Source organism: Nannobrachium achirus (genome assembly GCF_963921795.1).
Source record: "Nannobrachium achirus genome assembly, chromosome: 18".
NCBI classification, from domain to species: domain Eukaryota; kingdom Metazoa; phylum Chordata; class Actinopteri; order Myctophiformes; family Myctophidae; genus Nannobrachium; species Nannobrachium achirus.
In genome coordinates this window covers 32,393,665-32,420,917 of record NC_137825.1, presented here as the reverse complement: position 1 = coordinate 32,420,917, position 27,253 = coordinate 32,393,665, and the positions used below count along the sequence as shown (strand labels likewise).

General features: G+C 44.9%; 1 protein-coding gene across 1 annotated transcript in view; it reads left to right on the top strand.

Annotated features, from left to right (window-relative positions):
* Positions 1–27,253, top strand: part of LOC308303245 (protein sidekick-2-like) — a gene marked incomplete at its 3' end in the record, with an annotated part of 219,311 nt that overhangs the window by 29,090 nt on the left and 162,968 nt on the right. Inside the window, exons 2-3 of the mRNA XM_080747572.1 lie at positions 7,445–7,551; positions 12,232–12,379. Of these exons, the coding sequence (XP_080603698.1) occupies positions 7,445–7,551; positions 12,232–12,379 (255 nt within the window). The remainder of the gene's footprint in view (positions 1–7,444; positions 7,552–12,231; positions 12,380–27,253) is intronic.

Below are 27,253 nucleotides of genomic sequence, written 5' to 3'. Positions count from 1 at the left end.
CCTCCCCCAACCTAACCCCCATGATGACTGTCCACCAGCCGCCACACTCTTCTTCTCCACTCTAAAGGTTAATTGTATTCATTATGGCAGAGAGAGAGAGAGAGAGAGAGAGAGAGAGAGAGTGCAGTGGTGGAAGAAGAACTAGCAATACTACATTACTACTACAGAAAATACTTACCATAAACACTTCCCGTACAAAAGTGCAAGTACAGCACTTGTTGCGATGTATGGTTTACAATATTAATCGAAATATATTATTATATCATATTAAATTAAGTACCTTGTAACTACCAAACCTTTCAAATAATTGCAGTGCAGTAAAACATTTAAAAAAGGAGGAAGAGAGAGACAGAGAGAGAGAGAGCATCTTTAAGGTCACCTTGAAAAGCCTTGGCTCTGGTGCTGAGGAGAGAATCCTCCACAGGCATAAGGTTAAACCTGCAACTCCTGCACCACCTGTCAGCTATCTAACTCTCTCTCTCTCTCTCTCTCTCTCTCTCTCTCTCTCTCTCTCTCTCTCTCTCTCTCTCTCTCTCTGTCCATCTCTCATAATCTCTCTCTTGACACACTTGGCTATTAACAGAATAGCAGATGTACTAAGCTCGCTGCAAGCTTGTCCATTGAGGGAGACACCTCCACCAGAGAGGCTGTGTGTCTCTCCAGTGTGTGATGGCTGCGTAACGGTGCTATAGAAGCAGCATGCAGTATAAAGTGGCATTTCACAGTGAGATGGTTTCATCATGTCCTCATGAAGTGCAGCCCTGCTGAACGCACACACTCACACAGTGAGAGTACAGTATGCGATGATACTAAAGCTGTATAAGTTACACAGCCTTGTTTTTACAGTCATATGCACTTTATCAGGGCTGGACTGGGACATAAATTCGCCCCTGGCATCTTTGGCCCAGACCGGCCCACCTCAACCGGCACCAACCGAACATCTACAAGCTTACTGTAGCTTATACTGTATGTTTGGGTGGGACTCCTGGCTGGTTTTCAGATGATGGACAACTTGGCTATCATCTGAAAAACGGCCTAGTAGCCCAACAATCACAGGCTACTGTGTCCCAGACAAGACAGTGGGCCAATCATGTGATGTCTCTCTGCTCTGTGGGCCGGTGCTACTGAAGGATTGGCCCTCTCCACTTAGTGGCTGCCCAGCCCAAAAATTACAGTAACCTATCCTAAAATATATATACATTTGCCCGGTAGCCTATGCCAGATCCCCAGTCCACCCCTGCGAAGTTTTTTTGCTTCTGCTGGTTGTCGCACATATCATATCTAGCGCAGCGTAGTTCATTTGGACACGGAAGTTAGAGTCTAGATATAACCCGAACCCCCCATCTTCATTCGCTAACAGCTAATTAATTCATACGCCCACGTTCATTCTCATTCGCTACAAGCTACTTCACACACGCCCTCTTTGCTCCGTGTAGTCCTTATAAGCAGCCTCTGCTCACTGCTCATTCTACATGTTCAGCTGTCGAAGCAGGTTGTGTGATGTGTGTTAGAAAAACCCTCCACCTCCCCGGCCTCCTCCCTGTGGCATTAGCTTCAGTTGTATGGATGCTCCGTGATAGGATAACATGGGATCGTACCATGGTTATTCTATGATTGTGGTATAATGAAATGTTGATTGTACTATGGTTATTCTATGATTGTTTGATATGTCGATTATTGTATGATGGTTATTCTATGTGATGTAATTTATGATGTAATTGGAAGTTCATGTTTCATGTACATCTGTAACTTATGCTCTGCTCTGGGGGGTCTGAGATATCAGATTCTGTGTCATGTTACGTTTACACAGATAAATCTGTATATCATCAGAGCAGAGCCCATCTGCCAAACTCAATGCAATATCATTGCATAAATGTTACGTTATACGTTATTTCTAATAAATGTTAAATGGTCAACTCTAAGCTGAAGTGTTTGAATGAAGTGTTATATGTGCAAGCACACACACGCATTGTAAGAGAGACCTTTGACACCCCTCTACTGTTAGTCACGCCTGACCCTCACCGGCCCCTTTCTCTCTCTCTCTCTCTCTCTCTCTCTCTCTCTCTCTCTCTTTCTTTCTCTCTCCCCCCCCCCCCTCTCTCTCTCCTTTCAATTTCCTCACCTGGGTCGAAGTGGATTCCTTTCCTTTCTCTCCACTCTATTGTGTCTATTGATCGCCCGTCTCAGGTCAATGGCACTTTTTTTCTCTTTGTTTTTTTAAAGCATCCAAATGGAAAGGAGGAGATAGTTTGGTGGGCGTTTCTCACTCGCCCCCCACCCCCCTCGTCTCTCTCCGTTTTACCTCTCCCCTCGTTCGGTGTCACCTTACCGATGTGTCAGTGTCGCGTTCGACGAGGCATCATGAGGGTTAGCGACAGCGTTAGCAAACGCTAACGTGATTGACATAACATGAGGCCGTTTTTTTTATTATTTACGTGCTCCGAAATTCGTTCTGATATTAGGCCAAAAGAACGCAGCAGTGAGCAAAGACCCTTAAGCCCTATTTCAATTATAATGAAAATGGCAGGCTGCATGCCATGAGCGTGTATTTTTAAAAAGAAAGTATTTCAACTCGAGTATAAACTTGACAAGTACTGCGGTTGAGTTTTTTTGTACACCACTGAATGCAACAATAATGAACAGACTGGCACAGATAGTACAGGACAGTCAAAATATTAAAAAATAATTGTGCCACTTGTACAAGTGTTATTGATGTTGGTACATTTAAATTGTGTTTTTTCTTTCTAGTCAAATGTCACTCTGCCTCTGCAAGGCCATGCAGGTGCAGTGTTCAATCACAATCGTTCAGACGTGACATCACTTTGCATTGTGACCGGTCCAACTGCACAATGTCCAACTTGTTGAACACAGTTCAGCTTGTAGTTCAATGATCTCCCTCTCTCTGTCTCTGTCTCTATCTCTCTCTGTCTCTCTCTCAGTTCAGACAATTTCCACATTTTAGTATACTGCCAAATAAACTAAAATAAATAAGTTGTCTCTATACACTTTCACATATTGAGCAAGTGTCTGGTGACAGTGGCAAAGGAAATACTGCCCTTTAACGGGCAGTGTAGAACCAGAAGCAGTGTGATACAAATGCAATAGTGACTCACTAGCTCCCAATCTCCCGCCATAGTCTGAAGACTCACCTCGTCAGACTCCACCTTAGTCCATAGCACTTGCCATAGCCTCGACCACCTTGCAGGCTTATGCAAAGGCTGAAATGTAAGTTAGATGGCATGTTATTTTGACTGATGTCAGGTCATTGTTGATATCTGTTGGTATCTTATAGTGTGTATAGTTTCAATGTAGGTTGGTTTAGAATATGTGTGTTGTGTCTTGCTTATTGTAAATCGCCCTGGATTAAGAGTGTCTGCTAATTGCCTAAATTGTAAATTGCAATTCAAATTAATACATTTAAATTCAAAGTAGCTTCATTGGGATGAGAAAACATATGTGTATGTTTCCAAAGCAAGTGTCAAAACATAATGAACAATTTAAGAAAGAAATGGAGAAAGTATTATACAGTTGGCGAGGGTACAGCATTGTGTTAAACAGAGCTATGTCACATTGCAACGTTATATACATGTCAAATGCACTGTTTACCTCTTTCTTTTTTACCGGGTAACGGAATTACGTGAAGCCAGGTGCACTGAATAACTCCTTAAATAGGAGCAACGGAGCGTGCAGTTCCTATAGACACTCGTGGCACTTAATGCTATGAGTTCCCCCGGCGTTCCACCAGGTGCTGTGCTAAGTACTCTCCGGAGGTTCAAGCTGTCAACACCTGACAGGCTGAGATGACGGGAACATTACTGGTGACTCCCAACACATGTTGTTCTCTGATTAGGAGCCGTGCACGCGCACGTACACACACTCACACTTGTACAACTGTACTTGAGACATCCTTTTAGGATGGTGATTTAAAAAAAAATGTTGTAAGACCCTGAGGCCGATTCTACAAATGCCTTCTAAATCAATAGTTATCACACTTACAAGATTGTTCAAAATAATCAAAAAAATAGCAGATGTACAAGCTTGCTGCACAGCACGAAGTGGCGAGCTTACATATCAGCTATTCTTTTATAGCCAACACAAAAAAATCTAAAATGACACAGATGCGTTCCAGGTTTTAAATAGGTTAACTCTAACCCTGAAGCCGAACAATATGAAGAAAAGGCTGATAAATAAGGTCACAGGGTGTCACAGCTTTCGGTGCATGGCAACTACTGTACTGTAAGTATAAATCAGGCATAGAGCATAGGCATAGTATTTTGTTTTAATCTATTTTTTGCGCATTTACTACCAAAACCTCCACCGGCTGTCTGTCTGTCAGTGAGTGAGTGAGTGAGTCAGTGAGTCCGTCACACTTTTGCCCTGCTCATATCTCCACAACCGTTGCCCCCATCCATGCCAAATTTTGCACACACACTCCTTGACTGCCAAACTACAACCTCCAAGGACCCCCGGAGCCCCAGGGACCCCCAGGTCCCTGGGGGACCCCCAGATGTAAAAAATGACCAAATGTGCTCACACGTCACACGTCACACTTTTTCCCTGCTTATATCTCCGCGCCCGTTGACCCGATCCATGCCAGATTTTACACACACACTCCTTGCCTGCCAAACTACAACCTCCAAGGACCCCCGGAGCCCCAGGGACCCCCAGGTCCCTGGGGGACCCCCAGATGTAAAAAATGACCAAATGTGCAAAAATGACCAAATGACCACCCCAACGGGGCTGCTCACGGGGAATTCCCGGGGACCACCCACTCCTGGTGCTCCAGAACGGATGCAAAAGTGGTGGCGCCCCCAGTGGAGGACCCCCTGCCACTGCAGCGCACATAAAATGCCGTAACTCGGCCTAGGAGCGTCCGGGAGAGCCGGGGCCGGTACCTATTTGTCTGCCAAGGCAACGCGGAGACCCCACCCCTCATTTCTCACATGGCCCTATTCTAGCGCCACCTTCAGGCCGATTTTTAAAACACATTTTTGGACACTGCTCCTACAGTTTTTGCCCTAAAATCACGAATATCACTACACAGCATGTCTACACTCATGTCATCAACATGGATCAGGAAGATTTTGGAAAAACACATTTTTGCCCTATTTGTGGAGATAAGCCACCTACGGTCGCTTATCTCCCGATTAGGGAGTCTTACTGGTATTTATATTGAAAACTAATGTGAATTAATGTAATTTAATGTTTTCCTTTTTAGCCCATGTGAAACTAACAAATGTCCTGTTTATCCAATTCCACTGTACTGTGCGGAGACGTTTGGCCCCCTCACATACACACAAACACACGCGGCTTTGCTGTAATTAAAGCCTCATCATGGTGTGTTGTATACAGCTCTTTGAGTGCGTGTCATTAGCAGAGTTTCCACACACACACTGCCCTGCGTTTCCCTCACCAGATATCCTCCAGCATCTCAATGGAGAATGTTACGGCAGGTGCGTCAATTGGGTATGGCAGGGTTATGCAGCTGCCATACCCTGGGTCCAGGGGGGAAAATGCACTTGTACATGTACATGTTGCCATACCTTAGCTTTTTCTGAACTGACGCCACTGCGTTACGGCATGCAGCGGTGAGAGCTAGCGTGGATATTTCTGTTCTTTTTTTCTCTCCTTTTTTTCTTTCCGTGGAGGAGAGAGATGATGTCTGGCCCCGCTGAGTGGCCCCGGTTTGATTCCAATTTAAAACACATCAAACCGCCGCACTCATTTTCTCAGCTAGTTCCCTTGTGAAATGAATTACTCTGTGGCTTGGAGTAGACAAAAGCAACGCAGCGTGTGTGTGTGTGTGTGTGTGTGCGTGTCCCCTGTGCCATTGAAGTCTGTACCCCAGCGCATCGATGTCACCCGAGATGGCTTTTTTCTTTGTAGACGCAAGTGCGCACGCGCACACTAAAGAACAACCACTACTAGCTATATACTTGTGTGAACCTTACATTGGTTTTTCATTGCCTATATTTATTATCTAAATATGTGTGTGCGTGCGTGCATGCTAGTCTAGCATAGCCATTGAAAAGAAAAGTTGGCAGATTAGTGATATTGTCGCCGGGCTATGCAAGGCTATGTGGGTGCGTGCGTCAAACTGATCATCAAAGGTAGTGAAAATAGCTGATCTTCAAGCTCATTGTCTCTATAAGTTGAACGACAGACTGTATCTACAGAGCTTGAGTGGTTAACCAACATTAACGTCATTGTAGCCTACACCAAGTCTGGACCCATAAGAATCCATGTCCTCGTTTTCCACCATTCTGTCGGTATTCCATCGTTTGAAGATAAGAACAGGAACACACATACATACACCCACACATGCATGCATGCATACATGCACGCACGTACACATGCATGCACACACACACACACACGCGCGCGCACACACACACACACACACACACACACACACACACACACACACACACACACACACACACACACACACACACACACACGGACACGTTGATCAATGGGAGAGTATCCGTGCTAGTGGCTCTCATTAGGGTGGCCAATAGAGCGTCTCGTTAGTCCATTAGAGATCATATCTACTGTGGAGACAACATGCTGATAGGCCAGAGATGTTTACACACGCACGCACACACACGCACGCACGCACGCACGCACGCACGCACAAACGCACGCACGTACGCGCGCACGCACGCACGCACGCACGCACGCACGCACGCACGCACGCACGCACGCACGCACACACACACACACACACACACACATTATGTGTTTGCGTGTACTACCAGCACATGGCCGCCGGTGCAAAGTAGGTGTTCCGCTGACCCCTCATGGGAAGGAGGTGACACTGCAGCCTCACAGGGCTGAAGTCAAGGTCACGGGCATTGCACTGACACTGTGTGTGTGTGTGTTTGTTTGTGAGCGTGTGTGTGTGTTCTGGGGACCCCCCGAAATAATTTGGGGACCCCCCTGGGGGTCCCGACCCACAGGTTGAGAACCTCTGCTTTTGATAACCATTAGAATAAAATATCTCTGATGTCCTTGGTCGTCTCTATGTGACACTCATCTGGTGTGCGTGCACGCTTTCCGCGTGGCACGTGTGTATTTACGTGTACCAATATGCATGCATGTTTGACTTAGTTGTATGCGTTCCATGCGGACAGTATATCTGTACCGCTGTGTACTTGTGTGCTCATTTATAAAAAATATACTGCAATTTATATTTTGCTGCCGACTGCATGAATCAGTACGGCAGCATATTTAATTAATGGTCGGAGTTCCTGTTGCTGACAATGCAGTCATAGCTCATTTGTATCTCTCTGCGCTCACGCACGCACACACGCTTGTGTGTGTGTGTGTGTGTGTATAGATCTGCTATTTTTCAATAGTTAAAGCATTCAATAATTCTAGGCCTAAATGGGTTTTAAGAGCATCTTCTAAATGATTAAATTGTAACTTGTGTGTTCTCCAGGTATCTGATCCCCTCTCTGGACCGCTCTCATGCTGGCTTCTATCGCTGCATCGTCAGGAACAGAGTGGGAGCTCTTCTGCAGAGGAGAACTGAGGTCCAGGTGGCCTGTGAGTTAGTGCACGCACACACACGCATGCACGCCACGCGCATGCATGCACACGCCGCACACACACACACACACACACATACACACACACACACACACACACACACACACACACACACACACACACACACACACACACACACACACACACACACACATGCACGCACACAACAATATGCCATGAACTCCCATAAGATAAGACTTTTACAACTCTAGCAGTGATTTTCAAGGACATACATTAGTCAGTCAGTCATTCAGTCTGTCCATCACGTCACACTTTTCCCCTACTTATTTCTCCGCCACCGTTGCCCCGATCCATGCCAAACTTTGCACACTCCTTGGCTGCCAAACCACAACCGCTCATTTCGCATGTGGCCCTCTTCTAGCGCCATCATGAGGCAGATTCTTGCAAGACACATTTTTGGACACTGCTCCTACAGATTTTGCCCTAAAATCACGCAAACCGTTACACAGCATCTCTATACAGTCATGTCATCAAAATGCATCTGTCCTATCTAGCGCCACCATCTGACTGATTTTTTAAAAACACATTTTTGGACACTGCTCCTACAGATTTTGCCCTAAAATCACACAAAGCGGTACTGTATCTCTACAGTCATGTCATCAACATGGATCTGTCCCATTTCCCATATTCCCTCCTGATTGGCTACCATTGCCTTCCAAAGTTTGTGTATGCGACCTGACGGTCGCTTATCTTACTGGTTGTCTTACTGGTTTGAAAACTTTAGTTAGTTACTATATACATTTTGGTCATTTGAAAATAGCCGATCTACAAGCCATTTCATTTGTCGGTCACTGGCATGAAAAAAGTTTGAGTGGCTCTAAAGTACAGCCACTACTGATCTAGTCCTTCCTTGACACTCCTAATGACAATCAGATCATCTTCAATTAATTCAGCCTTGGCGCCCCCACACCACACCGACCCCCTTGGCAAAGCGAACGGTGCGGCGGGGCGAACGGATTGGTCGCCTTTTTTCGGGGTACCGACGAGGGAGCGAGCGCCAGATGCTGGCGGGGTGAAAGTTCCACCCGCGTCTCATGGTGGCACGGGAGGCGCTATCATCCACCCCCGACAGCTGTCCTCACTCACACCATCGCTCTCATTAGATTGATTGCATCGCCGTTTTTTTCTTTTTATACGTTTCTTCCACTCCCGATGTGACCCGCCGGTTTATTTTCTTTCCCTCGTCTCTATTGTCAACAACATCTGTCGGTTATTTTTTCCCGGGGGTGGAGAGAGAAAGAGAAAGAGAGAGAGACAGGGATGGGGTCGGTAAGCATTGTGAGTTCGCCGCGGTGGAAGGGTACCTGCATGCAGAGGCATCAATTGGGTATGGCAAGGTATAGCAGCTTGGCTACAGGGGAAAAAAATAAATTCATCCTGCCTGTTGCTAAGGTATGGCAACATGTCTGGTATCTTGCACGCTTGCCTTCGTGGCTTGCGCGATATACCATAGCTTTTGCTGAACTGACGCCACTGCCTGCATGGTCGCGGTGCAATACTGCACGGGCCATGGGTTTGTTCATTTGAGGTCACCTGAGCGAGACGGCATGACAGAGACCGTGTGTGTGTGTGTGTGTGTGTGTGTGTGTGTGTGTGTGTGTGTGTGTGTGTGTGTGTGTGTGTGTGTGTGTGTGTGTGTGTGTGTGTGTGTGTGTGTGTGTGTGTGTGTGTGTGTGTGTCCAGTGTTGGGGAAAAGTACTGAAATGTTTTACTTAAGTAAAAAAATAGTACTCAAATACCGTACTTCACCTGAGTTCGTCCGTTTTTCAATACTTCTTATACTTACATCTCAGACTCAAATATTGCCCTTTTAACTCCACTACAATTATTTGAAAGTGTGAGTTAACAAGTTAGTTTGCAGATGTATATATAAAACATACATTAAGTCCAATGACCTTGGACATTTTTTTTTTAAAGAGCTGTTCTATAAGCTCGCAACGCATCATGTTGTGACGCGGTGTGAGCTTGTAGATCGGCTGTTTTCAAGAGAGAGAGACAGAGACAGAGAGACAGACAGACAGAGAGAGAGTGTAAGTTTGAGGCAGTCTGGGTAAGAAATATTTTTATGCAAGTCACTGAATAGCGAGCGGCACACGGAGGATTGCAGAGCCACAACGCTGTCAGAGTCGCGGGGAACACGGAGAGGAATTAGAGATTAGGAGACGGGGGGAGGAGAGGGGGAGAGGTTTGTGTTCATTTTTTGGGGGAGGAGGGGGGCCTTCAGGTCGTTCAAACCGCAGATCAAAGTCGAGGGATTTGCACACTTCCAGGATTTTCGTTTCGGCTATAAGAAGCTCCAGCTCCGCCGCAAAGCCAGATTACCTTTTTTATTCTCTTTGAAAAGAGGAGGGGGAGAGAGAGAGAGAGGGAGAGAGAGAGACAGAGAGACATAGAGACTGATAGAGAGAGTGATAGAGAGAGATCGCTATCGACCACTATCTAGATGATGCTCAGCTGCTCCAACATCCCCATTTCAAAGCCCCCCCCCAACACACGCGCGCACGCACGCACGCACACACAGGGGCGTCACACAAAATTCTGGGCCCTGGGTACTAAGGATTCACTGCGGCCCCCCCATGAATGTTAACTATTGAAAAATAGCAGATATACAAGCTCACAGCGCGGCACCGAGTGCCGCCCCTGCACGCACGCACACACACACCCTTGCAGCCCACCCCCTCGGTGCCCGTGCAGCGTGTTCCACATACACTGATTATTTGGAAAGTGAGTGTGTGTTGTGAATTAATTGGACGTTTGATGTAATATTCCAGTGATTTTCTGCCGCGTCTCCTTTCTGAGAGGCGTCTCTGAGCCGTCTGAATGCAGCCCCCCTCTCCTCCCCCCTCTCCCTACCCCCACCACCACCACATCCACAGACTTTATTACATTCAAAAACATCAAGCTTTTACACACTCGACTGTGGACCGTACACATCAGGGGTGTAACGATATAGTAACTGAATCGAAAAATCGTTTTTAATTTGCAATGATCTACTATAATCGACATGCAAACAGCAAAATTGGCTTTGTATCGTATCGTTTTACAATGCAAATAATCATTGTATGGATATAAGTACTTGTGCCTTGTGTATACTGTATCAATTGTAAGAAGAAAATGTAAAAAAGAGTCTAATTACTTTTCTATTCCATATAGCTACTCTTGGTCTATCGATAATTAAATGTGTAATCTCTGTGTTCATGTCAAGCTGTGGGTTTGTCCATATGTGATGAAATATAATGTCCATGTATTTGCTAGAGAATCACATTGATTAGTTATTTATATCCATAACAATACTTTTTCACGTAAAAAACTGCACGATTGACACAGATTTAATTTCTCTTTAATTTCTCTGCAAAATAGTTACTGTATCGATTTTAAATTATATCTCCATGAATGAACCAATATTGTCCATGTATCGTATTGTCAACCATGTATCGTGATGCGTATTGTATCGCTTTTAAATGTATTGTTACATCCCTAGTACACAGCACAACCACAGCCAGACAGCCGGACGGATAGACAGACAGAAAGACAGACAGATATGGGCAGCAGCGGTAGTGGCTCAGGGGTAGAGTTGCCGACTTGGAACACAGAGTGTTTCCAAAGGGTTCCCAGTTCAATCCCTGGCTCCCCTAGAGTGTCGAAGAGTCCTTGAGTAAGACTCTGAACCCCTAGTTGCTCCCGGTGAGCAGGTTGGTACCTCACATGGTTTCCTCTGCCATCGGTGTGTGAATGGTTGAATGTAACGCACAATCTCTGTAAAGCACCTTGGATAAAGACGCTATATAAATGCACCATTTACCAGACAGACAGACAGACAGACAGACAGACAGACAGACAGACAGACAGAGAAGCTACATGGCAGAAGAGAGAGAGATAAAGCACTGAAAGCAGGCACAGGGCAATAGTTCTTATAAGCCTCCCACAATAATAAAGTTGAGGCAGACAGTGTGGCATAATGGCCGTTGGCGCAGGCGGGGCAGGGGGACAGTGCGCCAGTGCCCAGTGCCCGGAAGGTGTTGGCGTAAAAGAGCCCCGATAATGAGACACGGGAGGGCAAGGAAATGGAAATGATCAAACCTTGTTAGGAGGTGATGATAGAATACCACCGCCGCCGTTGTCTGGCAGAAAAACCTCTTATCGCCAAAATGTCATTATTAATGTCCTACTTCATCGTATGACAGAGTACAGCTAATGTATAATGAAAATAGCAGACCGGCAGTGGTGGGAAAAGTACTCAAATGTTTTACCTAAGTAAAAGTAATACTGCAATATAGAAGTGCTCTGTTACAAGTAAAAGTCCGGAATTCAAAATGTACTTGAGTGAAATTACAAAAGCGTCGGCATGAAAATGTACTTAAAGTACCAAAAGTAAAAGCACTATTTTCAAATGACCGAAATGTATAGGGTTGAAGTGGTTAATGTATGTTTTGTAATAATTATCAAAATACAAAGTAACTAACTAAAGTTTTCAAATAAATGTAGGGGAGTAAAAGTAGGCCTACAATATTTGAGTGTAAACTTTTTAGCTAGCATACATTTACATTGCCAAAGCATGCTAAAAGTGAAAAAAATAAATGTATCTCACCCTCCCTCTCTCTCTCTCTCTCTCTCTCTCTCTCTCTTTCACTCCCTCTCTCTCTCTCTACCATCCAGTCATGGGCAGTTTCGAGGAGGGCGAGCGCGCCCAGTCCGTGTCACAGGGAGAGGGCGCTGTGGTGCCCGCCCCGCGGATCCGCAGCTTCCCCCAGCCCCAGGTCACCTGGTACCGAGACCGACGCAAGATCCCGCCCAGCAGTCGCATGTAAGTCTGACCTTTTCCTTCTGCAGTGCTAGCCGCTTCTACTCTACATCTGACTGTGTGTGTTTGTATATACCTTTACCTTATATACTGTATGTATTTAGGCATATGTAGGCTATGTATGTATGTATGTACTGCATAAACAGTTGCAACTGATTGCAACCAAAGGGCAAACCCTGTTTGCTGGAATTGAAACTCATTTCCGGTTTCACCTTCAGCCTGCTGTATCATTGGCCCAGCAGATGTCGCTATTTCACCTTCTACCGGTCGCAAAACATTATAATATCAATGTATATCACTGAGGTTTTTTGGCGAACTTTACACTTGATAAAGAGTTGAGATAAAGAGATGCCCTTGTTTGAACATTTCAGGTATAGTTGGCAAGCCTAATTGCTATCCACTTTTGTTTTGTTTTCCTCCGGGGTCCGTGGGTGTATATGGCTAATTTACTTTGTCGTTTAAATTCGTGTCAATCTATCCGCTCACACACTTAACTCTGTTTCCCTTTTTGTTTGGTCCCGGCGCTTCAGTTCTGACCGGTGTCTGTTTGTTTGTTTCCGTTTTAAGTGGGCTAATCTGATGGAGTGCTAATCAGTCTGCCTTTCTCTCCCTGGCCTTCACCGCAAAGAGGTTCTGGCACCGTGTGAAATGAGATGGGCTGCCTGACGGACGCTGGCTTATTGGTTTTTGTTTTTAAATGAAACAAAATGAAAGGCTGGGAGAGAAATGATTGCCCCGTGGCAAGTGTACGATTGTCATGCATCAAACATGTAGTCACCAGTGGCAGAAAGTAATTTTGTATTTTCTTGCTTTTTACCCGTTTATGTCAATTGATTCCTCCCCACACACATTTCGGTGTTGTCACTGCTGTTGTATCCTACTGACTCACCTGCCAGTGCAGGAGCCCCCACCAGGAGAGTGGTCCTTCCCGCCCAACACTCCCTGTTGACCGGAGTCAGGCCTTGAAACTAAGGGTTGCCCACCTGCCCCTGGCAGGTACAGGGCAGGTAGAGTTTGCTTTAAGGTTGCCCGACCGGGCAAGTGCACGCAACCGTCTATAAACACCTGAAGGTGGCCAGAGTACTTTGTCTTCTGGTCTGTGGAATGTAAAATAAGAGCACTGTTGACCTATAATGTACTGTTTTCACTGTTGCTACACTTGAAACAATAACAAATGTGAGCTGTGAACCCATAGTCATATTCATAGCTATATGATATATATTATTTTATAATGGACGATTTACCTTACGGGCAAGTGGGCATAACCTTTGGGACAAGTAGAACATGACCTGACTTGTATTAAAACAGAGTACTTCTTTCACCACTGACCTAGAGAGAGACCCTCACTATGTGACCTGTCTGTCTGTTCTGTCTTTCTCTTCACAGCTCTCATCCCATCTCTTTCTCCCCCTCTCTCTCCCTCTCTCTCTCTCTCGCTCTCCCTCCCAACCTCCCATTTAAGTAGTGGATGTAACACGTAGTTGCAGTATTATTCGGTGTGTGTGCGTGTGTGTGCTGTGCGTGCTTGTGTGTGTGCACTTGCACATACACATGCACAATGCATGCGTTAGAAAGGCCTTGTGATGGCGTTAGCATTTTGCTGGCCCGGGGGGAGGTGACCTTGCCCTGAGGTTTGAGAGAGCAGCGCTTCCTTATCAGCCACTTATCACCTGTAATCACTGCTGGACGCGCTGTGACAATGACACGCAATGACACACACACACACACACACACACACACACACACACACACACACACACACACGCGCACGCACACACACACACACACACACACACACACACACACACACACACACACACACACACACACACACACACACACACACACAGCTAGGCCCCTGTCATAGTCCTGTGATACGGACGCACTGGAAGGACACACACACACACACACACACACACACACACACACACACACACACACACACACACACACACACACACACACACACACACACACACACACACACACCTTTTTTATTACTATACTTGTGAGGACAATCTTCTTTTCATTCTTTTACATTTTTACCCTTTTTTGTCTTAAACCTTTTATCCCACAATTTTTGCAACCCATTTCTTTCACCCAGTGTCTATTGTCTAATGTAATCCTGGATGCTACACTCCCTCTGCCAACCTGGGGAGACAACGGACTGACCTCATGCTTCCTCCTATGTATGCATTAGGAGTCCAAGCCACTTCTTTTCACCTGACAGGGGGAGTTTCCCCGGTAGGACGTAGCGCGTGGAAGGAACACGTTATTCCAACCAGTTCCTTTCCCCTCCATCAGGCCCCCCCGGCTGGCCAGGGGGAGGCAGTATAGAGTCCAGGATTACTGCATGTTTTTGTGAGGGTACCTACAATAGGAGACACGAGAGAACATGCAAACTCCACACAGAAAGGCCCTTTTGCCAACCCCAACTAGAGTATTGGGCACTGATGAGGCGGAGGAGGGAACATGCCTACAGCATCCCCAGCGGGAATCAAACTCAGGACCTTCTAGCTGTGAGGTGACAGCACTACCGACTGCGCAACCGTTCCCCTAATCTTTACCCTTTAGTTGTTATGCCAATTGTTTCCGGTTCTCACTGCTGTTGTAAAGTGTGACCACTGACAGAAACAGTGTTGGGCATCATTTACTCAGGGAGAGCAATACGATACTGATTACTTTTAAATATATATATTCCAGATATTGGAACAATGTTACCTCCATTAAAAAATACGCTTTCATTGAAATTTGAAGACAAACGGTATGAACATGTTCTGTCAAAGGCAAGATCATAAGGACATCATGTCCCTATCAACTAAAAATGGTGGCCCTATCCCATCTAGAAGCCACCGTTCTTTGGTTGCACAGTAAGAGAGCTGCTATTCTTCCTTTTGGCCGTTGAGGTTGATCACTTCTAAAACCGTCCCGGAGGAATCGAATGACGTTGGGTGAAGTGGAAAGGCCAATCCATTTTCCTTTTGTACTGTTCAAATTATGACTTAAGAGAGAGTTACTGTTCCATGAAATCGCTCGACAAAAACCCTGACACATTTCTGCCATTCAGACGAGCAAACACTGGAATGACTTGTTTCATTTGGATGTCTTTAAGTTCGGCTAGCTTTATCTCCAAAGCCCGGAAAACAAAGGCAAATGAAGTTGGTTTAATTAGCGTTTGTTTAGATTTTTCGAAGCATTAATTTGTCAGTGACTTAGTAGTCCTTCACTGCTCAGTGACAGTCTTAAGACGCGAAGAAGAAAGAGACTGTTTTAGTTGTTAATTTCTTTCTTGTCTGTGTTGTTTGACAGTGAATCTGCTTTGCTCTATTCTTGACGTGTTTGAAATGATGGTGTCGTATAAGCTGGCTGGAGATAAATGAATGTAGTGCAGTAAAAGCCAAAAATGCAAATACTCAAGTAAAGATTTTTTTTTTTTTTTACGTACCGTACTCAAGTAAATGTACTTTTTTTACGGTTCACCACTGTAAACAAACAAATAAGTAAGCAAGCAAGCAAGCAAACAAACAAACCTGGAAGTAGTCTTGTATACAAGAACGCTCGCCACAAAACACGCTTGCCCTTGGGTCAAATCCGATGACCTTGTAGCGGTCGCCACCAGGTAACCTCAGTAAAACTATGACTTATTCCTAACCTTAACCTTTATAAATCTATGCCTAAACCTAACCTTTTTCCTAACCTTAACCTCAGTAAAACTATGCCTAACCCTAAACTTAACCTCTGTAAAATTATGCCTGAACCTAACCTTATTCCTAAACGTAACCTACTGTAGGTGAAAATATTCCTAACCCTAAACGAATTCCTAACCTAAACCTTGATAAAACTATGCCTGAACCTAACCTTATACCTAAACGTAACCTCAGTAAACTATGCCTAACCTTATTCCGAAACGTAACCTCAGTAAACTATGCCTAATCCTAAACGAGCGAGTGTGTTTTGGGTGCGAGGGTTACGGTTTAACGTAGTCTAAGGTGGAATAGTGTGAGCGAACACTCCTCCCTCCCCCTCTCTCAGATCACCTTTCCAGCCGGCAGCGCTGTGCAAACTGCAATTTTCTCTGTAAATGTTGTTTACCGCGCATGCAGCTCTCTGATTATACAGAACATTAAGTCTCCGAAATAACACAACAAATCAACGACGGGAGCCCTTTCAATTGCATTCCCCCATTCAATAAGGGAAGAATATTAACTATTAGGAGCTAAATAAGTGTTATTCTTTTTTTCCTATTTGCTATACCACCCTGCGTGCCCCCGGGGCCTACGTTATATTGCATACAGAGGGAGATTAGTAGCCGGTGTGAAGCCATGCACGCTTGGAAGCCTCCAAAACTGAAGACACACTGCCTGTGTTCGTACAATAGAGTGAGGAATTAGTATTTCTATGCTGTCAGGGCAGGAACCTCTTATCTCCATATCTCCATAACGTCGTTGTCGCGTGGAAACCTCGTATCTCCAAGTTTCAAATGTGTCCGTTCTTTCGCAAAGTAAAGCCCTGCTTCATCATACAAGGCCGTCGCACAAAAGTAGTGAAAACAGCTGATCTACAAGCACACAACGTGTGCTTGTAGATCGGACATACAAGGTTTCCACCCGACAACGACGATATCTGCCTTTTTATGGGGTTGTTTTCGCCCATAAACGAATACCGGTACCCTAATTCATCACCCCGCAGTGTCACACAAAAGTAGTCATCAAACTAGCCGATCTACAAGCTGAAAACGTGTTGCATCACAAGGCGTTTTCAGCTTGTAGATCGGCAGTTTTTTGCCGTTTTGGAATTTGAATGCTGAAAAGTAACAGTTTTGGACATGTGTGAGCTTTCCACCCGACATCATTGATTTCCAGTTTTGACGCATAAACAAGGAGATACAAGTCGAGTGTGTTAGCATGACACATTCCAAGCTCTGGACACAGACGTTGATGAATGAAAAAGGAAATTAAGTACCCTAGGAAGAGAGCACAAACACTTCAGATTATTAAAAAAATATATATATCAGGATATCGCGTCTTGAGCTTGCAGATCTGCTACTTTTGATGCTTTTGTGTGACGCATAGTATGATCAAGTAGGGCGTTGAATTACAAGGGGGGGGGCATGAAAATAAAGATAAGAGGTTTCTGCCTGAAAGCAAAGTTCGGAGGAACTACAAGGAGGATATCGCCTCTGTCATGTCACAGAAAGGACAATCTCTCCAAGGTCACATCTCTCTCTCTCTCTCTCTCTCTCTCTCTCTCCCTCTCTCTCCCTCTCCCCCTCTCACAGACTTTGATGTTGTACAGAAAGCGGTGCCGGTGGCACGAATCAAATTCAATTAAATGATTTTCGATTAAAAAAAAAGGGGGGGGGGGGGGGGGGGGGGGGGAGAAGAGGGAGGCCCGTTATCAAGGAAACTCGTTTGCATACAGTGACCTTGACAACGTGCGCGGAATTAGCGCTGTACGATGGCGGGTGGCAAGGACGAAAAGTATTAGTGGGGATGAACGCAGTGGGACGTCAGTAATGGAGGGGGAGAGAGAGAGAGAGAGAGAGAGAGAGAGAGAGAGAGAGAGAGAGAGAGAGAGAGAGAGAGAGAGAGAGAGAGAGAGAGACAGACAAGTGGTTAATGTATGTTTTGTAAAAATAATCCAAATCTACAAAGTAACTAGTAACTAAAGTGTTAAAATAAATGTAGTGGAATAAAAGTAGAATATTTGGATCCGAGATGTAATGGAGTAGAAGTAAAAGTACGGAACACTAGAAAGTGTGCTTACAGTAAGTACAACAATAATTGAATAAATGTACTTAGTTACTTTACACCAGTGTTTCTCAACATTTTCAGCCTGTGACCCCCAAAATAATCATATTTGAACTGGGGACCCCCCACCCCACCCTGACGAGCAGAGCACTAAGAGTTGAGGCATTACATTTTGTATAACGCGGTTCTATTGTGAAAATAGCAGATCTACATGTTCACAATAGATTGTCTATTTTCACAATTTCTGCCTCTAATATTTGACAATTTGGCCAATGTTTAATTTGTCATTTTAGAGGTATTAAATAAGCTTAAACTTTATGTTGGTCTGTTTACTGTTGAGTGGGAAAACAATGTTGCACATTAAGTTAATCATCTGGGGACCCCCCACAATTATTTGAGGACTAGACCCCCCTGGGGGTCCCGACCCACAGGTTGAGAACCACTGCTTTACACCACTTTTATTTACCCCGCTCGTTGTAAGTCGCTCCGGATAAGATCCGCTGCTAAACGCAGAAATTGTAATTGTGAATTGATGGGAAGTCACAGTGTCTTACCTAGGGGGTGCGGGTGGGTGGGGGGAGTGGACAAGACAAGACATGTGACACAGGCGTCATACAGTGACCGTCCCCAGTTATCAGCTCTTAGCTGCTGATCAATGAATGAAAGAATGTCCCCTGCATGTGACATGCTGCTCTGTGTCACTCCGCTATGGATTCCTCATTACTCAGCAGGCCAGAGGAACAGGCCTTCTCCTTCCTCTTCATTTGCTTTATAGGAGCGGCCAATTGCTCATAGCGCCCAAGTTACCTGCAGCTCAATATAGAGGAGGACAACCCAAAGGACGGGTCTGCCAAAAAAACTGGTTAATGGTAACAAGTTAATGGTAACTCATCTACCCTAGTCAACATGTACCGTTTCTGCCCCACCTTCCAGTCAATGTTTAACTTTTTTTTTTATCCCATGATTTTGTAAACGATTTTTCACCCAGTGCCAATTGCCAATGTAATCCTGGTCTCTGCTCTCCCTCTGCCGCGCCTGGGGAGACAACGGACAAACCTCATGCTTCCTTCAATGCATGGGTAGTCCAAGTTGTTTCTTTTCACCTGACAGTGGGGATTTCCCTGGGATGGACGCAGCACGTGGAAGGAACACATTATTCCAACCAGTTCCTTTCCCCTCCATCAGGCGCCCCGGCTGGCCAGGGGGAGGCATTATTGAGACCAGGATTACTGCATGTTTTTGTGAGGGTATCAACCCTAGGAGACACGGGGAGAACATGCAAACTCCACACAGAAAGGCCCTATCGCCAATGTTTAACTTCTTGAGACACACTTCTCAAGTCTACTGTGTTTCACAATGTATCAAGGTATCGTTACCCCGGTTACACATCTCTTGACTTCCATTATTCTAAATGGAGGTGTCACCTAAACCTAACCTAAACCCTAACCCTAACCTCAGTGGGGGTATTTCTGAATGGGGATGTTTCTAAGTGGGGGTGTTTCTGAATGGAGGTCTGCCCCCCATTACCCCAGCTGCTCGCCTGCTAAAACTCCCAGTCCCTACAAACTCCATGTGGGGGGTGTGACGGTGAGTGGTCGACTGGTCGTCCATGATGGCGTCCAGGTTTCTCGCTATGCCTTCGCCACCCCGCCCACCCCATCCAGGGTAGGCCCCAACCCCTCCTCCCCGTCCAGGGTAGGCCCCTACGAAAGAGCCAGCCTTCCTGACCAGCCTGTTCAAGTTACTCGTGTCCTCCCCCTCCCTCAGGTCACTGTCAATTAGACAGATAGAACATCTGTGGTCAACATGGCAGGTAGCATTTGGGGTGCGTTTGTGTGTGAGGTTTATTCTCTACATTAATGGGGGAACACAAAGCCACACATACTGTATCTAGTTCATGACCCCGGTGTGACAAAACAAGTGGCTGTTTTTATGAGCAACGCACACGCACGCACGCACGCACGCACGCACGCACGCACGCACGCACGCGCGCGCGCACGCACGCACGCACGCACGCACACACACACACACACACACACACACACCTAGCTCTCTCTTGCCTCTCCCCCCAGGAGGAGCGGTGTGGCATTTTCATCTCAGCTGTATATACAGTATATATACACACACGGCTAAAGTGGTTAGTGTGTTTTGTAACAATAGTCCAAGTCCACAAAGTAACAAGTAACAAAAGTTTTAATATAATTGTAAAAGTACAATATTTTCCTCTGAGATATGTCTCGATAGGGTATAGTGGAGTAGAAGTTATTGAACATTGTAAATAGCCTACTGAAGAGTGTAAGAGTGTAAGATTTAGTAATTTAGTACAGTACTTGAGTTCATGTACTTAGTTACTTTACACCACTGGGTATTGCCTGTATCTTCAGGCGTGGTGTTGAGTCATGTCCCAGTCAGCCATGGTAAGCCACTTAATCCTGTTGACCTCTCTCTCTCTCTCTCTCTCTCTCTCTCTCTCTCTCTCTCTCTCTCTCTCTCTCTCTCTCTCTCTCTTGGCTGGGGGGAGGCGGGCAGTACGGGGGGACCGGGGCCATTTGTCTGGGTGTAATGGTGGTCCGCAGGCTATAGTGGTGCTGAGGTTAGAGACCCCATCCCTTCCCCCACGCCCCAGAGGAGAAGGACTGCAGCCATAACAGAGGCCGTTATTATTACAGCACACTGCGTGTACGTATGTTCAGAACGGATAGCGCGTCAACGAGGACACGCATACGAGACGTGACAGTCAGTAAAGCCACCGGGGACAGTGCAGAAAACAGACATGTCATTGTATACTCGCGCGTCGCGTTTCTTCATGGCTCGACCGGTGGACAGATGCCGTCTGAAACGAGGCGGCCTCGACCTCCACCAATTAAGCATTAGTTTTTTGTTACGTCTTTTCCAGTTGAAAACACACCATTGTTTTGTTTTTTGAGCGGTGCTAACTGCTCCTACGTCTAGCTTTGTGTGTAGGTCCTATTAGGGCTGTCACGATATGACATTTTACATGACGATTAATTGTCACGCAAATAATTGGCGATTAACGATTTAATTGTGTTTTTGTCGTTCATAATTACATTTCTGTTTGGCTTTTAGGCTTTGAAGTTGTACATATGACACATAACCTAAATATACAAAGAAATTACTGACATATTTGACAACTTACTACTTAAAAAATAACTTTGATAGTGGAAATAGCCGATCTACAAGCTCACAACGCGTCGCGATGCGACGCGTTGTGAGCTTGTAGTTGTGAGCTTGTAGATCTCCTCTCCAGATTTCCACTATTTTTGAATTTCTTAAAAATATATGAAAATTTTTCAACATGAAAACGATTATGACGATTATGAAAAATAATCACGATTATGTCAAATAATCACGATTAGACGATTATGTAATAATTGTGACAGCCCTAGGTCCTATGTCCCTATGTCCGTATGAGCACCGCATGCAGTACGAGACTAACGTCACACGAGACTAACTTCAAAGAAATTACGCAGAGACCAACATCACATCACCACAGCTGATGTCACGGACAGAACGGCCCATACAAGGAGATATGCACATGTGTCGTGTTTGATACCATGCAAAGTGAGCATAGTATACAGTGTATAGTATACAACTGAAATCCAAATAACATTCACTTCAAGGCCACTCAACAGCACCGCTGGGTGGCTGCAGCTGTTGTCGTGCTCATACACACAGACAAACACACTGTGTCAAATGTTGGGCCGCTCAAAATGCCTCCAAACACCCACTTGGAAATATTATGCCGTCTGCATATCAACGCAGCCGGCGCCGATCCCTGCCAAGCTAACATACCTGCATCAGCATCATCGTTATTGATCGTTGCGCTGCACGGTCATTGTCACAACGGCGGTCGATGAAATGCTCTTCCGCACCTCCAGGGTATTACATAGATAAATAAATAGTGGCATCTGTGAAGTAATTGCATACGCTATAGCTTCCCTCTTTGAGCAGAATGTAGGGAAGGGGTCTGTCTCTAAAGCTGTACGGCTGGCCCATGTTATTCAGTGGTGGAATGTAACAAAAAACAAAGTAACAAACATTTACTAAATGCTGTTCTTCAGTACAATTCTTTTTCGTTCTTAAGTATTGCCGTTTTTGGATACTATACTGTATGTGGCCGATGTGGCCTCCATATATGGGCATTTCCATATGAATCCTGTTTGATATGGGCTTAATATTGATGGCATCAGGGAACTCCATATGGCCTAAAGGGATTCTGTTAGTGTGACATCACATTGAAGCCAGAGTGTGATGTCAGAGCGGCAAACCCATTCTGTTAGAGTGGTTCCCCTGACATCACATTGAAGCCAGAGCATGATGTCAGAGCGGCAAACCCATAGACCGTAAACAAGTGTACACGTCCAGACATCACTTTGATGTCACCTGTGATGCACCTGTGATGTCACAGTGATGTGTCAAGGGAACCACACTGTCAGGCGTGACAGAGATACGGTCAAGATGTGCCGGTTTTCATAGTTAACTGTGACCTACGTATGCAAAAAATCATAGCAATGAACAATTTACATAGAAGGTCATGTCTACAAGTTCAGATGCATTACAAGGAAATCCATGAAGTATTACACATCTTTTATAATTAGAGTCCCTTTCAGATGTCTTCCTCTTTATTGTTGGAATTAAGTACACTGTTCCAAAGAGACAGCATTTCAAAGAATATTGATTAAAGGGCCACGTCACCCATTCCCAACCTCTCTCCATATAATTGGTCCTCACTAATGCTAATTACAAGATTGTACCGTTTCTGTCTATGCGCTCCGTGTCTCAGAGGAGGGCTGTGGACACTTCTGACAATCTTTATTAATTAATTCAACAACAATGGCTTTCCTTTTGGAATAACTCTAATGCTCTGTTATGTCATTTTGTAGTGAATAAAACTTTATTTTGTCCAATCTGCCTGCTAGAGTATGTACGACAGAAATGGGACCTTCTTATAATGAACTTTATTAGTTGCTCTCTTTTTTAAAGTTTTTTGGTAATTTAACACTACTATCACAAAAAGCATTAAACGTAGCAGATCTGCATGCTTGTAGATAGGGTGGATATGAAGATCAGGTGTTTTGTATAATATGAGTGAATGACCGAGGAAGACTTTTACAACTTAAACTCTATCTACTTTGTTGCCTGGAGTTCCGCAGGGCTCTGTACCAGGTCTGCCCCTTATTTCCCCCCTCAATACCAAAACAAAGTCATGAGTTTGTGTTTGTGTGACTATAATCTGCTGTAAATGTATTCAAGTATACTTCAGCATTTTCTTTTAGGTATTTTTATGTTCAATTATTTTACTTATTCCATCTCTGATATAGTATATTTTGGCATTGCTATTTCTTTCTTGTGCGTGGTTGCAAATTAGTACCCTTTTAGCAAAGCTGGCAATTATCAAAAAGGTATTTTGGACTAATTAGGAAAATGTTATTGAGCTAAGTCGGACAATCATCATACAAGGATGAATTAAGCTGTCATAACAACTAATGATACAGTACTGATTAAACAATGAACAAACTACAAAGTAGTATTTTTACAGACAAGGTCAAAATGGCATTTTCATGTTAGTAATTACAGTTCTTTCAGTATTGTCTATGAATATTTTAGCTTTATTATTTTGTATATTTTTTCTTTTCGTCGCAAAACATCATACAATCAGATTCTATTTAATTGAGAGAATGTTTTGTAATCACCAGCTCATAGCTTGGATGTACTGTAGAGGTTCTCAGTACCTCTCAAAAACCTTTTCCTGGCACGCTGCGAGCTTGTAGATCTGCTATATTTGAAAAGTTATGTGCAAATGTGTGCAAACTCTTGAAAGTATTTTGTAACTCAAATTTTGCTTCTGGGGGTCCCTGGAACTAAAAATTTTGAGATGGGGGTCCTTCACATGAAAAGGTATGTACACCACTGACAAAAAACCTTATAAGGATTTGAAATATTCAAAGACTTGCACAAATGTTGACGATCTTTCAAAAATAGCAGATCTACAAGCTTGTAGACCTGCTATTTTTCAATAGTTAAAGCACAAAATAACGCGTAATAATGCGTTCCCAGTCTAAATGGGTTAAACAACCTCCCCCTACAAAGAACATTCGTGGGGGGCCCGCAGTGAATCCTCGTACCCAGGGCCCAGAATGTGGTGCGACACCCCTGCAGACTGGAGAAGCACTGCAGTACTGCACCCTCCCCTGGTTACCAGGGACTAAACCATCCCCCACCCTTGGGTGCCGCCCACCTCGAGGCCCGGTGCCACCCCGGCTACAGAGTCGTTTTCAGGAAGTGAGCCTGGCATGGAAGCGGAGAGCTGTTGGAGGGATCGGGAGAGAGGACAGCCAGCCAGAAGCAGACGGCAGAGAGAGAGAGAGAGAGAGCGTGTTCACACATATCTGATTTGTCCTAATTTCCCAGCTCTGTGGCTTGATAAATCCCAGCGCCGCGCCCGCGACGTGCTAAGTCACCGTTCCCAGGAAGCCTCCCGTTGACAGATGCTGTGGGAGGGAGGGGAGAGAAGGAGGGAGAGAGAGATGGAGAGGTGGAGGGAGGAGAGGAAGAGAGAGGGAGGTGCAAACAGGGGGGTACAGACAGGAATATAGAACAGTGGTTCCCAATCTGCGTACCGGGCCCCCCTTGGTGAGCACCAAAGATCACAGTAAGGCCTTGTTGTTTGTTAGTAGGTGTAGCGCAAAGTAAATGTACTTAAATACTGTACTCCAATACAATTTCAAGTTATAGGCTACTATTACTTGAGCATTTCCTATTTCTTGAAACTTTATATTTATAAATGCACAGTACTCAAGCAATTGCTTTTGTGTGTGCAAGGCGTTCGAGGCATTGTGAGGCGTTGTGACCTTGCAGATCGGCTATTTTCATAACTTTTCACAATCTGCTATAATGGAAAAGTCATTCAATTGTAACTTTATAAATGCGCAGATAAACATGTTTACACATAATAGTGTATGTTGGTTTGTTAGCTGTTGAGGGAGAAAATAATGTTCCACATTAAGCTGATCATCTGGGGAACCCCAAAATAATTTGGGGACCAAATGAGTTTGTGCCACAATAACTGTGGGAGGAGCAGTGTGCCAAACTTTGGGTCGTCTTCTTTCACATCTTCCCATTAAAATCAATGGGAAATTTTAATTCCCTAATAAATTCATTAAAGATATCTCTTTTCACACCATTCCCAATGAAGCCGGTCGATTTTAGCCCCAGTTTGGAACCACTGCTCTAGTACTCAAGTACAAATCTGACAGAGCAAACTTTCACTCATAATGGAGTAACATTTGACCAGGAGTATCAATACTTTAGTACTTGGTTTCGCACACTATCTGCTCCTCAATCTTCCCCTGTGAACAGCCTGCGAGTTAATCTCTCGTATAGTCTCCCCCTCCGCTCCTAGCTTTTAGTAAAAGGTCCCTGATACTCACCTGGGGGATTCATTTAGTCCCCTCCCGCGGCCCAAAGGGGATCCATAATTCATAGCGGCGGGTCGTCCAGGATGTCGCCAAGCGAGCGAGAGCTATAGCATTTAGCATTAAATATTTACCGCGGATCATAAGTCGCCGCTGTCTCCGCCGAGGGGCCCCTGCCGGGAGGTTTTCACTTCCTGCCTGCCATGTGCCGGGAATCCAAAATGAGGCAATGGGTCCGCGGCTGAGCGACCGACCCACCGGTCAGCCAGCCAGCCAGTGGTCATCAATATGTCCTTACACAGACAGATGTGTCCGTGACAAAGACTTGGCCTCCTCCATGGCAAAAGTTATTTTTTACACACCATTAAATCTTCTTATTTTGATCATAATACCCAATTACTGAACGGTAAGATGTTTTCTTCAGAATATGACACTTACAACGCTATATGGCACATTATGAGTCCACTAGTACAGTGATTCTCAAAGATTTTATTTGCAAGAACCCCTTTGGTTCCATTTGTACTCTCTCAGAGTTACAGACCTGTTATGGTCATTCGGGGCTTTAAACTATTTCTGGTAACATTATTGTCCGCTCATTTTGTATGTCCGTGACAAAAATGGCAGCATGGCGGTGACCCCAGCAGCTGTCCCCGCCCGCAGACACACACCCCCGCTAGCTGGAGAGCCATATTTGAAAGTCAATCAGCGGCGAGTTTGGATGTCGTAGTCACGGTAAATGCTTTTCACCGGTGTGGGGTTCAAAATGTAATGCCTCAAGTCTTACTAACTCCAAGTGCTCGTCAGGGTGGGTGGTCCCCAGTTCAAATATGATTATTTTGGGGGTAGCTGCCTGAAAAGGTTGAGAACCACTGCTCTTTCTGGTATAAATAATGATGTGCTCACATAGGCTTGTGTACTGTGTACTAGTGTATCAGGTGCAGAATCACAGGCGTATAATGCTTTCAGATTGATTGATCACTGTGCACAGCAGCAGCCCCAGACAAACAGCTGCACATCTGGCACCTCTATCAAATGTCAAATTTGACAGGTGTATGATTGATACACTGTAGAGGCACCTGCTCTCTTGAGCATATTTCCTCACAACCTTGTATTACAAAATTTGAACTTTTTGCATTTGGTTATTTCATACAGGTACTACTGTAAAGAGTCTGACAAGAGTTTCAGTCAGTTATGTAATCTGAAAGTCACCTGAAGAGACTTTTTTTTTTATCATGTGCATGCAAGAGAAGAGATGCAAGAAATCTAGGACAAATTGAAAGTGTGTCTGTGGGTTTTTAGACCTTATTTCAGTCAGTTACAGTATACAGTAGGTAACCTGAAGACCAGCATATCCATCCACACAGGAGAAAAACCTTTTCACTGTAAACCGTGTGACAAGAAGTGTGACATACTGTTTGGTCTAGCGGTTAGGATTCCTGGTTTTCACCCAGGCGGCCTGGTTTTCATCTCCCGGTATGGGAACTAAATTTTTAGCACTCGCCATACACCAGTAAGACTCCCTAATCGGGAGATAAGCGACCGTCAGGTTGCAGCGTGATTTTAGGGCAAAAATGTGTAGGAGCAGTGTCTAAAAATGTGTTTGAAAAAATCGGCCTGATGGTGGCGCTATATGGGACAGATCCATGTTGATGACATGAGTGTAGACATACTCTGTACCGATTTGCGTGATT